Source organism: Natrix helvetica (genome assembly GCF_964273705.1).
Source record: "Natrix helvetica genome assembly, contig: HAP1_SCAFFOLD_377, whole genome shotgun sequence".
In the NCBI taxonomy this organism is placed as follows: Eukaryota; Metazoa; Chordata; class Lepidosauria; order Squamata; family Natricidae; genus Natrix; species Natrix helvetica.
The window spans coordinates 7,895-23,278 of record NW_028113406.1 but is presented as its reverse complement, the minus strand read 5'-3'; the positions used below and the strand labels follow the sequence as shown (position 1 = coordinate 23,278).

The following is a 15,384-nucleotide window of genomic DNA, read 5'->3' as shown; positions in this document are numbered from 1 at the left end:
CATTGTGCTTGTTGCTAATGTGGGATTATGAAAGAGTACAGATGTAGCTTGAATTCCCCTATTTGTTTTCCAGCTTTTGGAGGCTATCTCAGTGAAGTGGTCGAAGAAAACACTCCTCCAAAAATGGAAAAAGAAGGATTGGAAACAATGATCGGGAAGAAAAAGGGTATCCAGGGTCATTATAACTCCTGCTACTTAGATTCCACCTTATTCTGGTAAATAAAGAAAAAAAAACCACTGCATTTCAAGCCTGAGATGAAGAAAACACAATGATATGCATTTTTAAAAATTCAACAAGGTTACATGACCCTAATAGCATGTACATGTTATTTTTGTTACATGCCCAAAATGTGATCACTTGACGGGGGAATACTGTGAGAGTCATATATGTGAGGACTACAAAGTTTTTCAGTGCCTTCGTAATTTTGAATGGTCATTAAACAGGGGAATTCTGTGTATATTAGGGATTTTTAACCATGTAAGAGCTTAGTTTACAGTCTAGAAAAGGCATTATGTTTAAGACATAGAATCAAAATTAATTACTTCTTGTCCTGGATTTCTTTTTCCATTCCAAGTATTTCTTTCTCTCTCTTTCTCTGCTGGTTGAGCCTTCAGTATTTGATATGGCTCACATTCTTTTAGGCAAAATTGTCCCAAATTTGACTTAAACATGGTGAGCTTAGCTGCTGGCAAGTTTCAGATTACACTCTTTCAAAATGTAAGCGCTGTTCCTGGAAACAGATATTTGCCAGAATCTCACAGAATCTGTTAAAAGCATCTCATTCTGTGTTAGATTTTGGGACAGTTCTCAACTTGAAGGTGGTTTCCTTTCTCCCCCACCCCCTTTCTTTTCCCATTTGAAACTTATTTTTTTTCCCTACTCTTTCAGCCTGTTTGCATTCAGTTCTGTTTTGGATACAGTCTTGCTTCGGCCGAAAGAGAAGAATGATGTAGAATATTACAGCGAAACTCAAGAACTGCTACGGACAGAGATAGTGAATCCCCTTCGAATGTAAGTACAAATGAGCTACCTGTAAAACATGCCAGTTTTGGTGGGAAATATCGAAAGCGTCTTCTACAAACAGGAAGATGTTTGAAATGGTTTCTGGAAGGTGGAACAAGAAGCTTGAAAACCCCTGCTTTGGTTCGACTACTTCTGGCCCCTCCACAATTTTTAACTGGTTTTTACCTCTTTTTGCTTGTTTTTCCTTTTGGTTTGTGGGTGGCAGATCAAGTGGTTGTAAATGATACTAGCCGATAACCCGGCATTGCCCAGGTATTTATTTATAGGGGGAGAATGTCCGCACCAAACTTAATTTCTAATGTTGGATTTTCCCCCTTACCAGAGGGAGTCCCCTTGTGGAGGACTGTGAAGCCATTACCATGGCAACTCTACTGCACTGTACAGTGGAAGCCATTTTATGGCAGTATAGTAGAAGCCTTTCAAAGGCACAACACACTGCATATTAACAGAATACACACCCCGAGGGGTATTTAGGGGTGTCTTACCCCCACAGTATTTTTCTCCAGAGAGAGTGAGACCTCACTGAAACGTTGCCAAGACAATCTCAATCTTCACGGGAAAAGACCCGAATACAACAAGACTACCTACACCCATGAAAATCTACGAACAAAAAGAAGATAGATAGATAGATAGATAGATAGATAGATAGATAGATAGATAGATAGATAGATGATAGATAGATAGATAGATAGATAGATAGATAGATAGATAATGATGATAGATAGATAGATGATAGATGATAGATAGATAGATAGATAGATAGATAGATAGATGATAGATAGATAGATAGATAGATAGATAGATAGATAGATAGATAGATAGATAGATAGATAGATGATAGATAGATAGATGATGGATAGATGATAGATAGATAGATGATAGATAGATAGATAGATAGATAGATAGATAGATAGATAGATAGATAGATAGATAGATAGATGATAGATAGATAGATGATAGATAGATAAATAGATAGATTCTAGACCATGTTGCCTCTTCAGATTCTGCCTCTTGGGGGCTCCATTGGCCTTTTCAGACTTTTCATCTTTTATCTTCTAGATATGGATACGTGTGTGCCACAAAAATAATGAAGCTGAGAAAGGTCCTGGAAAAAGTTGAAGCAGCGTCAGGATTCACCTCAGAAGAAAAAGGTAAACTCATTCCGTAATATTGTTAATAAGGAAGAACCGAAAGAATGCTGCATGTTATTAAACATAAGTCGAGATCAGATCTTACCATCACCATTATAAACCCCTTTATGTTCATTTGGTAGCCTGTCCTTGTTCTAAAGACTGTGCTTAAAGTGATAAATTTACGAAGTTCTACATCTGTAGAGTCTTCAAACGATTAAAGACAAGTGTCAGACCATCTCCAAATAATTTAAAAAACATTGGTTTCCCAGTTACGTGGTTAAGAGTTTACCATTTTTAATTGCTATTAACAGTTTTGAGACTTAGTTTCTTGCAATGTTTTGTAATTTTGTATTTTTGCTCTTAGTTTTTTGGTTGCCTGTGCTTTGATACTCTGATGAAAAAACCATTTTTTTTTTCAGATCCAGAAGAATTTTTGAATATTTTGTTTCATCATATTTTAAGAGTAGAACCACTCTTAAAAATAAGGTAAACACAGTCCTTGGCTCGCACAAGAGGAATTTTAAAAGCCACAAGAGTTATTTTATTATCTATAAATTATAATCTTGAGGATAATTTCCGGCAAAAAGTTATGGCTGGGAACACCCTGCAAAGCATCTCCATTACTTTTATTTGTGTTTAGTTTTGTAAACTGTGAACATTTAGCTGTGCCTGTATCTTGAGAGCTTGGGGATATTTCAAAAGCTTTTATTGCTGCCTCATCTCGCTTACTTCACTGATAAATGTCAGTTATGTCTCAAACTTGCATCTGCTATAATAGCATCAGGTGTAGAGAACTTGTGGTCAGCTCAGTATTCCTAAATTACAACTTGCAGCACTTATGGGCTCAGTCTCTCTCTATAAATATAAATGTAATAGTTCACAGACTGGTACGTATCAGCTATTTAACTTTAAACTAAATAATCTCTTTATCCATTTGGGGAATAATTTATTCCAGGATCAAATCTGGGTCAGTCATCGGGACTAGAGGTTTAGTCTTCTGAGTTTTTAGACTCGTGTTGGAGCCTATCTTCAGGGAACCTTTCTCTAGCAGAGTGTGTTATTTGTTATAAATATATGACTAAATAATAATTTTTTCTTACATTTATAACTAAAGGTTTGGAAAGGATTTTAAAATCCATGTGATCTGGCTTCTTGCCAGATGCAGGAATCTATTGCTATATGATTCTGCTGTAACCCTGAAGAGAAATCTGGTTGCAATAGTAGTAGTAGATTGTCCTTTTTAAAATCAATATGAAGCGTCCCCATTGTCAAATACACTTGCGTCTCTCTTCTTAGATCGGCAGGGCAAAAAGTCCAAGACTGCTATTTCTATCAGATTTTTATGGACAAGAATGAGAAAGTTGGAGTGCCCACCATACAGCAGTTACTGGAATGGTCTTTCATCAACAGCAATTTGAAATTTGCAGAGGTTTGGAGAACGATTCCTCTTTTTATAGTTTTACCAATCAGTGCACATTTTGCTGGGTGTGTGTGTGTGATCCAACTTTTGAGAAGCTGGCGCATGCAAGCGTCTTCACAGTAGTTCATTACATTCTTAATTGATTAGGAGGTGACTTCATTATTTTGAATGAGGGATTTGCTTCTTCGGTAGATATCACAAGAACTTCCTTGACGCTTTGCTTGAGCTATTTGTGCAAATGATTTATTAATTAAAGAATAGGCAGGGAACTCAACGTATCCAGATGTTCCTCAGCTTAAATTCACCGCTGCTTTGTGTGAATGACCAGTGGAAAAGGGATTCTGGGAATTCTAGTTCAACATCATCCAGTGGCCCATTAGTTTCCTTCTTGCTTTAGATCAGGGCGTCAAACCTTGGCAACTTCAAGACTAAGAGGCTGCGGAATTCTGGGAGTTGAAGTCCACAAGTCTTAAAAGTGGCCTAGTTGGACACCCTTGCTTTAGATTAAGTGAAAGATAGGACTAACCTGTATGACTGTTTATATGTATATCAAACTTTAAGATTTTTTTTAGTTACTTGCTTTTGAGAGAGCTATTTTTAAATTTTACATTAGGGGCATCAGGATTTAATAAACTGAAACAGAGAGAATGAAGTGTCTTGGCTAAAACATACATCCTTTTTCTATTGGTTTTACTAGGCCCCATCATGTCTGATAATTCAGATGCCTCGATTTGGGAAGGACTTCAAAATGTTCAACAAAATATTCCCTTCTCTGGAATTGAATATCACAGATCTGCTTGAAGACAGTAAGTTTAAATATGCTTCATGATAGTGCAATAAGACTGAATTTTCGGTTGAAATGAATTCCATAACATTTGATGAATGAACTGGATACTTCATCAATAAAATGAATCACCTTCAAAATAATGCAGAATGGAGTTGCTGAGCACAAAAAAAATCTCATTTCAGTGCAGATATACAAATAGAATCAGGGTCTGAAATCTTCATTGCAGACTTCAGCAGGATCATACTAGTGGTTGGCTTCCAGACTGCTCCAGTTTTGATCATAATACCTTTTCTCCGCTTCCTAAAATGAATGAGTTCCTAACCATCAGGAAATAAAGAATACAGATATCCTAAGTCTTTAGGAAATAATCTGTTACCAGCCTGTCTGCTGACTAATTTATTCTGTTAGGATTTTTATGGCAGGTTAAAATCTAGAACTCTAAACTTTCAAATATGACAGGGCACATTCTTTAAATTAGTAATATCTGTGCACAAATGGAGTGAGCTAATTTTCTTTTACTCAAAAGTTTTATTGTCTATAAAAAAAATCATAGATGTGGGTTTCTGTTTATTCAGAATGGTAGCATCCAGTACAATGGGTGTTTTTCCTCTTGTAAAATGCAGCCCCAAGGCAGTGTCGTATCTGCGGTGGACTTGCAATGTATGAATGTCGGGAATGTTACGAAGATTCAGACATTTCCTCTGGTAAAATCAAGCAGTTTTGCAAAACTTGCAATACGCAGGTAATGTTTTTTCTTTCTTTCTTTCCCAAATGTCCTAGGACTGGGATGGCAAACCTACGGCACATGTTGCAGAAGTGGCACACTGAGCAGTCTCTGTGGGCATATGCACCGTCACTAACTGGTCTTGCAGGCACTGGAGTGCCAGAAAACAGCCTGAAAAATGGCCAAAAAACAGGCTGTTTTGGGGGGTGTTTTCAGACCGTTCTTTGGCCATTTTCAGGTCATTTTTGGGCCGTTTTTAGGGGCATTTTCCAGGGTGTTTTCAGGCTGTTTCTTGGGCTGCTTTCAGGCCATTTTTCAGGCCATTTTTCAAGCTGGTTTTGGCCCAAAAAAACAGCCTGGAAAACGCCTCCCAAAACAACCTGAAAATGGCCCCAAAAAAATGGCAAAGAAAAAAAGGCATGGCGCACCGGCCAGCTGGTCTTCGGATTTCTGGCACTCTGGCATGGGCACATGCACACACATGTATGCACATTCCAGTTTGGGCACTTGGTGCCGAAAAGGTTCTCCATCACTGTCCTAGGAATTCGTTTTTGATATCGCTGTCTTGTGTGAGAGCTGAGTTATTTCAGGCATGGGCAAGAATGTAATTCACTTTGCTAAAAGTTTCTTCCCTCTCTCCCTGATAGGTTCACCTTCACCCCAAAAGGCAGAGTCACAAATTCAACCCAGTATCACTTCCAAAAGATTTACCGGACTGGGATTGGAGGCATAGCTGCATACCTTGTCAGAAGATGGAGCTCTTTGCTGTTCTTTGTATAGAGACGAGCCACTATGTGGCTTTTGTTAAATATGGCAAGGAAGATTCCTCTTGGCTCTTTTTCGATAGCATGGCTGATCGGGATGGTATGTATTCTCTTTTGTGAACGCTCAACTGTTAGCCTGGCCCTTAAATGAATGAACCTTTTTAGTACTTAACATCTGTCGTGAGACTCATAATGTCACGGTTGAAGCAATAATTACCCAGTCTTTCAACCATGGCATAGACTTCTGTCAACGTTCCCCAGATTGTAGGGCACCTCGTTGAGAAAAACCAGATTAATGCTGTAGGCTAAGGCCAGAGACCTAAAAAAATCAAATCTCTGCTCAGCTTTGGGAATTCCAAAAGTTACATCCAAAGTGAATGTGGACAGTAGCAGGATATGGAAAGTTGAAGGAGACAATATAATAGAATAACAGAATTGGAAAGGACCTTGGAGGTCTTCTAGTCCAACCCCTTGCTCAAGCTGGAAACCCTAAACCATTTCAGACAAATGGTTCTCCAATCTCTCCTTAAAAACCTCCAGTGTTGGAGCATCCACAGCTTCTGGAGGCAAATTGTTCCACCGATTAATTGTTTTCACTACCAGGAAATGATAGTTCTAGGTTGGTTTTCTCTTTGATTGGTTTCCACCCATTGCTTCTTGTCCTGTCTTCAGATGCTTTGGAGAATAGCTTAACTCCCTCTTCTTTGTGGCAAACCCTGAGATATTAGAAGGCTGCTATCATGTCTCCCCTGGTCCTTCTTTTCATTAAACTAGACATACCCAGTTCCTGCAACTGTTCTTCATATGTTTTAGCCTCCAGTCCCCTAATCCTCTTCATTCCTCTTCTCTGCGAAACTCATGTGGTTTATTCCATAATGGAATTACAAGTTGGAGATTTAAGTTGGCATGAAGTAGAATACTTCTTACCTGGGATTACATCATCTCCCAAAAGTGCTTTTTTCAAGAGGCAACTGGACTTTCTTTATTTTTCCTTGAAGATGTTTTGCTTCTCATCCAAGAAGCATCTTCAACGCTGAAGAAGCTGAAGAAGCTTCTTGGATGAGAAGAGAAATGTCTTCATAGAAAAACCAGAAAGTCCAGTTGCCTCTTGAAAAAAGCACCTTTGGGACAGCCGTGGCTTGGCTGCCTGAGAATCTCCATAGACCTGTGGTCATCTCAGAACAACATAGTTTGGGCTGTCTTATTGTCCTGCTGGAGTAATCCTGTGTCCTGCCTTCTTTTCTCTTCCCAAGGAGGTCAAAATGGTTTTAACATCCCGCAAGTGACTCCGTGCCCAGAAGTTGGCGAGTATCTGAAAATGTCTCTCGATGAATTGCACTCTCTGGACTCAAGGAGAATCCAAGGCTGTGCGCGGAGGCTCCTTTGCGATGCTTACATGTGCATGTATCAGAGCCCTACGATGAGTTTGTACAAGTAGGACGTGGAGGACTCTCGTGAGAATGGAGCCTTTTCCCAGGGACTGGATGGTGGCCCAAGAAAGCGCAACGGAGCTTTCTCAGCTTGTGCGTCTGTTGCTGGCAATGGATGCCTCAAAGGGTATGGAAATCAAAGAACTAGAAAGAAGAAGAAGCTATTTTAACGGAAAGGGGGAACGGTGCGGTGTTGTGTTGCTAAAACATTCGAATGTTTTCGCTCTTGGACCTGTGTGTGTGTGTGTGTGTGTGTGTGTGTGTGTGTGTGTGTGTTCGGGTTTTTTTAAAAATAAAAAAAGTCTAAATGAAGCGATTGTAATGTTTAGGTTGTGTTTCAGAGAAACTGTTTACATAGATCGAAGATTACACCCCCCACCCCCACCCTCTGGAGCCTTCTGTTGCTTCTGATCCTGCACAGCTAATGGAAGAGGACTATATTTTGGAGGGCGTACGTTTCCCAGCGTTTTATCCATTGTGTCTGTAAGACCAGCCGTACAACCTTGGCTACATCAAGGTCTTTTGCTTCCTTATTTTGACCTGGAATAAGTTAAATCACAAAACCCAAAAACATCTCGAGTGCACCGAGTTGAGTGTATCAATGCAGATATACGTGATCAGTCCACCTTGTCGCTCTGGATCAAGAATTCTCATCGTTTTCTTCGTAGCAAATGGGTACCTTCCAGGAAAAGGAAGAGTAAGGAGCCTGCAACCTTGCAGCCATACTCGGAGCTCCAGAAGTGGCCTCCCTTGGCCAGATTTGCCTCCCTTGCACAACTGCCTAAGTCCTGTTCCATGCACTGGATGCCATTTGTAAGGTCATTTCTGGGAATGTGTGGATGAACCAGTATGATGTCTTTCCATGGACACACCCATCTTCAAAGCTAATCCTGAAAGCCATTCCATTGCTGTCTTCAAGCTTGATTTCCATAATGGAAGAATCCCGAAAACCTGTTTTGTTTTGTTTTTTTCTAAATGAGTTTTGGAAACTTTTTCAGCATGTGTGACTTTTGGCCAATTTTTCAGAAAGTACCCAATTACTCAGAAGGACTGAGGCTATTCTCCTTTCCTCCAGTGATAGGGAAAAAGACCCTCTGACACAGCTTTCAATTCAGCGTAGTAAAGGGGATGAGATCAGTTCATATCATTTCAAGAGCTGTCGTAGAGATCATTCAAAAACACTCCATTAAATTATCTTTCTGTGTTCTGTTAGGTAATAGCTTATGTGATCGCATGCTTCTGCACCTGGAGGGAAAATTTGGATTACGCGAGCAATCCAGTCTTCTTAATACATTTGTTCCACAGTTCTAATCAAGGGAATTTGAGTCAAGTTTAATCTCATCAAGATATTCTTTTGCTGTTTCGCTATCCGCATAGGCTGCCTTTTATGGTTGTAACTGATTCGCCCAATGGGACTTTTAGGTACTATAAGTTGACTGGGTGGATTTGACAGTGTCTTCAGGTCTAGGACAACTTCCCACTTGCTGTGGGACAAGAGTTACACTAATATCAAAGAAATAGTGGAATAGAATCATTAAAGAAAGAATGCCAAAGGAGGGACAAAATGAAATGTGATTGACAACAAAATATTTTTTTAAATTATTTTAGTCAATTGAATTGTTGAATTGTGAGTTGGCCATAGCCAATTGGTCATGGCGAGTTGACCATGGGAAATTGGCCTCATCAAGTGGTCCCAGTCCAGTGTCTGCAAAGTTGGATTGTGAGGGCAATGGTCAGCATATTGTACATTTGGGATAAATGTACCCCGTAGACACCATATGTAATAGTAGCATGTTTAAGACCTCGGTTGCTAGTTATTGTGCACTTATTATTATTATTATTATTATTATTATTTGTCTCAGGGAATGCCACGGAAATGAAGTGTGTTGTCTATTAAATGGAAAGCGAACGTTGTTTTTTTTCCCCGTTCTGCGCTTTAGAACCGTGCTCACACATTCATCATCTCAAAGGATTATATTGAGCCAGTGTGTAGTTAAATCATTTGACTTGCTGTTCAGTACATGGCAAGACATTACTAGCTTGTTTGAAGTATTCAGTCTCGTATTGAGTATTTTTTATGAACTGTAGATGCAATAGCTTTTCTGCAGTATGGAGGAAAACCTGCTATCGTTGCCTTAGGTACATTTCGAAAACAGTAGCTGAAGGCATGTGTGAGGTGAGGAACTCCCTCCGCCCAAATGAATGATATAGAGATGGATTGTATGTTTAGATAGATAGATAGATAGATAGATAGATAGATAGATAGATAGATAGATAGATAGATAGATAGATGAGAGAGAGAGAGAGAGAGAGAGAGAGAGAGAGAGAGAGAGAGAGAGAGAGAGAGAGGGGGAGAGAGGGAGAGGGAGAGGCAGGCAGGCAGGCAGGCATACCAGGGGTTGTAACACAAAAACATACATACACACACACACACCTTCAGGATGGATGGTGGGTGCTGAATGTCTCTTAAGATCGGCTTGCTGTAGAGAAACTGATGGAGAGAGTAATTAGGCATCTAAAGCTTTTTTCAATGGTTTCTAATTGCACAGCAGGGCTGCCAGCTCATTGCATTAATTCTCATTTGTGTAACTTGTGATTGGATGCCCTTCTTGTTCCTACTTACCCTGCTTTTCCTTTGAACATCCGTGGGAACTCCGTGCCTCAGAAGACGGTTGGGAAATCGTGGTTTGAGAACATGTCATGCTCCAGTTGGCTTGGACTGAGAGGAAAATGGCAATCTTGATGGAGCAGTAGGATGAAAGAATGTGGGCAGGTAGTGAGCAGAAATCGAAAGAATTTGTGGAAAGAGATACTGATCAGAAAACAAGCTCCGTCTTTTTGTCAGGTTGCAGGGGTGTGGAGAATGCATCATCCAGAGTCATTCTCAGGTCATCTGAGGATGCGGCTCCAATCCTTGGACAAAGGTTTATGTGGCGGTGAGAATAAAACAACAGGGTCTAGAAAGCTGGTGGCCAGCTGAATCTTGGGAACTATCTCCCTTTTAAAATAATCACATCGGAGGTGGTGTATGAGACATAGTTTTAGTGGTTTTGATATATAATGATCCTTTCCAGCTTGTTTCCCAATATTGCAGTTGGAGGAAAAGTCTTCGCAGGTGACAGAGTCTCCCTTTTGAATGTGCAGGGCAATAAAACATACGTGGCAAATCGCTCTCCGTCCGTCCCTTTCCTTGCCCTTTCTATTTCCTCTTCTGTTTCATCCGTCGTGATTTTGGCATTTTGATACCCCACTCTAAAAGGTGTCTCCAGCGGTACTGTGAAAAGTGAACTTTTAAGCCATTGCCCTGAGGAAGGAACTCAACAGAAGTGAGATCGTTTTGTTTTGAGATCGTGTTTTCCACATCCGCATGGACTTTGATGTGTAAGCAAGACATTATATAAGGTGTCGTCTTTTGGTTTCCCCGGGATTGCTGAGATTGTCACGAAGGATAATAGCGCTTGAATCAATATGAAAGCTGAATTGGATTTTTATCTTGACCTGAACTGCCTCTTTCGAGGTTTGGGTTTTATTTAGTCTGCCATTGTAACAAACTTAACGTTCTGCATTGGCTTGCACAATTTTTAGAAGAACAAAAATTAAGATTTTGTGGTTTGAGTGCCGCTGTCTCCTCTATTGAGTGTCTCAACCAAGAGCTTAGGAAATTTTTCAGATTGCATGTGTGAAGCCTTAATTTCTTCAGACAAGGAAAGAAATGATACCCTATATTATTTCTGTACTTAATATTTAATAAACTCATCATTTTTGTGGCTGTGTCATTTATTTAGAATGCTAGAAAGGTTTCCAAGGTTTGAGGGGCAAAGGATGACCATATTAAAAATATTGCGCTTTTCTTTGCTCACTAGTTTTGGGGGTGGAAGAGTGATAATATAATTGGAGAAGCTTTAGACTTAAGCATGCAGATCTGACAATTACAGCCTAAATGCTTATTTATGCTGAATCCTGCCACGTACAGGACATGTGCATTGGACTTGGCATTTTGAAAGACTCCAAGGTGCAAGGAAAATGACTGTTCCCAGAAGGAGTCCTCCAAAATAAGGAATTGTTGAAAAGCTCTTCCTTAGAACAGAATAGCCTAGTGCAGTGATGGGGAACTTTTTCGGCACCGGGTGCCAAAAAGGGAGTGCAAGGACATGTTGGGTCTGCAACACGGAAGAGGAGCTGCCAAAGGGGAGCGTGCGCACTGGAAAATGAACTTCCGGTTTCCAGTGTGTACATGCGCGCTGGCATGCTAGCCTTCTGGTTACTGGTGTGCATGTGTGCACGACGATCAGCTGGCCAGCATGCATGCTCACGCTGGAAAACAGAAGACCAGCTCTCCCAGTTTCTGGCACTGCCACACACACAAAGGCCAGCTGATCATCACGATGCGTGCCCGGAAGAGGAACGGGCGATGCTGCAATTGCCAGGCAACATGGCTCCGCGTGCCACTTCAGGCATGCATGCCATAGGTTCGCCATCACGGGCCTAGTGGAATATTACATGTGTAGTTGCAATTTTCAGCTTTGGTGCCTTTCATAAACGAGCATCATCAGCCCATCCCATCAGGTGGAGAATGGGAAGATGGGCAAACTTTGCTTCTAGCAATCTTGGGTAAGGTGGACCAATTGATTAGCTGGATAGTCCAAAATCTGACAGCCAAGACATTTTTTTTATTATCTCATGCCTGTTATAGGCTTCCGGCTATCAAAGCTACCATAGACGCACAAAACTGCATGTCTTTTCATTGCCTGACAAGCTTCAATGCCCTCATTACACATTCTCAACACTAGTTTCAGCTGTGGGTTTCTAAGCATAGGTGCATTTGTAGCAAACCTGCTTTTTAACTCCTTTAATATATCTTGATGTTTGAAAGACAACCTTGTGTTCAGTTTTGTTTGCAGCTGCATTAGATTTAAAAAAAATATATGCTCTAGATGCCACCTTGTGGAATTAATACACAACTGCTGGTTGATTATTAACACGCACACACACCTTAAAAGGGGAGGACAACACTGGAATGCTTTGTAGTAGCATTTGGAATGCAACTGCCCCACATTAATTTTTCTAAGTGCCAATTAATTTGTTCGCATATACCCAGATGTTGTACATACCGAGGCAGTCGTATAATTGCTGGGATTTTAAAAATAATGTGTCCAAAGGTTTTAGTGCGTGAGACAATTGCACTTGTATGTCATGCTTTTTCAGTAAGGTTAGCCAAAGGAACACCATTAGCTGGTTAAAATATTTTATATCAGTGGGCTAAGGTGTGAATCATGGTTGATAAACCCCAATGGGTGAGTTTCACCTGATATAAAGGTGGATTCCACCATCTTCATCATCACCATGCAGCCCTGTGTTCCATCATGATTTCAAGTGATGGGTGAACTTAGACACTGGCCAAAGTAATGTGTCTTATGTTGCAGTTCTGTTTAAACTATTTCAGTTTAAAGTAGGCCTTTCTCCGCCCTACAAAGAATTCCAAACTGAAACCTGAGCTACAGTCTTTTATTTCTGTTGCACATTCTATCTCTCTCTCTCTCTCTCTCTCTCTCTCTCTCTCTCTCTCTCTCTCTCTCTCTCTCTCTCTCTCTCTCTCTCTCTCTCTCTCTCTCTCTCTCTCTCTCTCTATCTATCTATCTATCACCTACCTACCTACTTTTTTTTTTTATCTCAGGACCATGGAAGTGATTTGCAAAAAAAAAAATTACAGTTAACCAATTTCGTTATATTTATTTTGTACAATGACAATAACGACTATACTATATAATAAATCACTGAATAGGTAATGCATTATGCAGCATTTAAATGTAATAATGAGTTGGGCAATCATAATTATTAATAAACGCCGAAAGATGAACCACTTCTTCCTTCCCCCACCCCTCTGTTACCTTTTCCAAAACCAGATAATGATCTAAGATCATGAAAATGGAAGAACAGCTGTTAAAAATATAAGCAAAGCCCAATATCATATGGAATCCGGTCTCTAGGCCCCGTTATTGCAATCACATGGATTCTTCCCTAATGGTTTTTCTCCCTGAATAGCAAAGAGGTGGCAATGTGTAACTGATTATCTCCTGAAAGAGAAGTCCAGGAGCAAGTTAGCTCTCCTGAGATTTCTGCTCAATTGTGCAGCATGGACCTCAGCCTTGAGGGGATTTACAAGGAATGCAAATTTGGCAGAAAGAGGTGGGTGAAGGATGTTTTAGAGAAGGACTGGCCCATCTTCCTCCCCAAATTCCTCACTGTCCGAATCTGCTGCCAGCTCCTCTGGCCATTGGTGGGTCACAATATTAAGCAAATTTGGCTTTCATGGGGGGAGGGTGTCACAAAAAGTGATCACATGACCCAGGACACTGCAACCATCATTGCATTCATGCCAGTTGCCCAGCGACTGAATTTTGACATCACACGATCATGGGAATGCTACAACCGTCATCAATGTTAAAACCGCTCATGAGTCACTTTTTTCAATCCCGATGTCACTTGGAACGGTCACTAAATGAACTGCTGTAAGTCAAGGACTACCTCTACTATGACAAAAAGGGGATCATGTGACCCCGGGACACCGCAACCGTCATAAATAAAAGCCGGTTGCCAAGCTTTTGAATTTTGATCACATGATCAGGGAGTCATAAGGGTGAAAACAGTCGTAAGTCACGTTTTTCAGTGCCGTAACCTGGAACAATCCCTAAACAAACTGTTCTGAGTTAAAGACTCCCAGTTCACGTTCCAATCCTCCCACCCACCCCCTCAAAAGGAAAATCCCACCCCTCCTTCCAGTCATACCATCTTCTCTGCAATCGTGGCTCTTCTCATTCCGTTGCACGACCGCTTCCGCTTGTGAGGGAATTTGCACCAAGCATGCATCAGGTGAGGCGGAGGTGAGAGAACCAGAAGGCCCAGACCAGCAGCTGAGATCTTCCCTAGCTGTGCGGCAAAAGTTGCTTTGTGATAAATAGACCTCGGTGAATATATATTTCCTCCAGCCTCCTTCCTTCAATTCTCCAAGCGGGACGCTGTTTTCATGAGGTCATCTTCTCGCCCCGGTGTCATTTTCTACCAAGGTGCCGTATATCAAATCTCTGGAGGTGATGGTGTTGCTTGTTGTTGAACACAGATGAGCCTGTAATGGTCCATCTGCTTTGATTTTATTTAGGGTTCCCTCAAGGGCCGGAGCGAGGCGGAGAGAGAATAATAATGTTTCATCCCATCTGCTTTTCCTACAGTCAGCCCCCCTTTGAATTATCACATGTTCTGAGTGGCTGGCATATGCTGTCACATAAAGCGACACGGAAGTGTTGTTCTCCAGCTGTTGTGTTGACATACTTTCCAGCCAGTCATTAACTTCCGAGAACCAGGAAGGGAAAGGTGTAGCTGACACGAAAGAAATTGGGAGTTATTTCTGAGAATTGTCAAAAGGACAATTCCCGCCCTGCCTGTTGTTTATGCTAGATCCCAAATCTGGAACTGACAGTGTCACCCAACCAGGTACGTCGATGCGCAATAAAAATTATATGGGGCGTCTTCAGCTTACAACTCAGAAAGTTCAACCTGCCCAAAGAGCTGCTGATTCTGTTCTATAGAGGAATTATTGAGTCTGTCATCTGCACCTCCATAACTGCCTGGTTTAGCGCTGTAGCCCAACAAGACAGAAACAAACTTCAGAGGACAATCAGAACTGCAGAAAAAACAATGCCAACCTGCCTTCCGTTGAGAACCTGTACAATGGAAGAGTCAAAAAGAGGACCGTGAAAATATTTACAGACCCCTCGCATCCTGGACATAAATTGCTTCAACTTCTACCCTCAAAACGACGCTATAGGGCAGTGCACACAATTACACACAAGGACAGTTTTTCCCCAAATGCCATCACTCTGCTGAACAACTAATTCCCACAACACTATCATATTACCTACTAAGACTATATTACTATTATTCTTCTCTTCCTTCCTAGTACCTATATCTTCCCGTTTATGACTATGATCATGCTGCTTGAATCTTTAAAATTTATATTGTTTAATTTATTTCCTAGTATAATTTGATTGCTTATTAGTAATCTGTGACTATCATTAAGTTTTGTATCTTATGATTCTTGACGAATG

The 15,384-nt window shown here is 40.8% G+C and overlaps 1 protein-coding gene across 1 annotated transcript; it reads left to right on the top strand.

The window, feature by feature from the left end:
* Positions 1–73: 73 nt before the first annotated feature.
* Positions 74–11,047, top strand: LOC309382406 (ubiquitin carboxyl-terminal hydrolase CYLD; the record flags this gene model as incomplete). Its single annotated transcript, XM_081971926.1, has 9 exons — positions 74–215; positions 890–1,012; positions 2,084–2,175; positions 2,577–2,643; positions 3,454–3,586; positions 4,275–4,383; positions 4,988–5,106; positions 5,736–5,952; positions 7,106–11,047. Coding segments are annotated over 9 exons (1,187 nt in total), but the record flags the coding sequence as incomplete, so codon positions are not given.
* Positions 11,048–15,384: the final 4,337 nt, after the last annotated feature.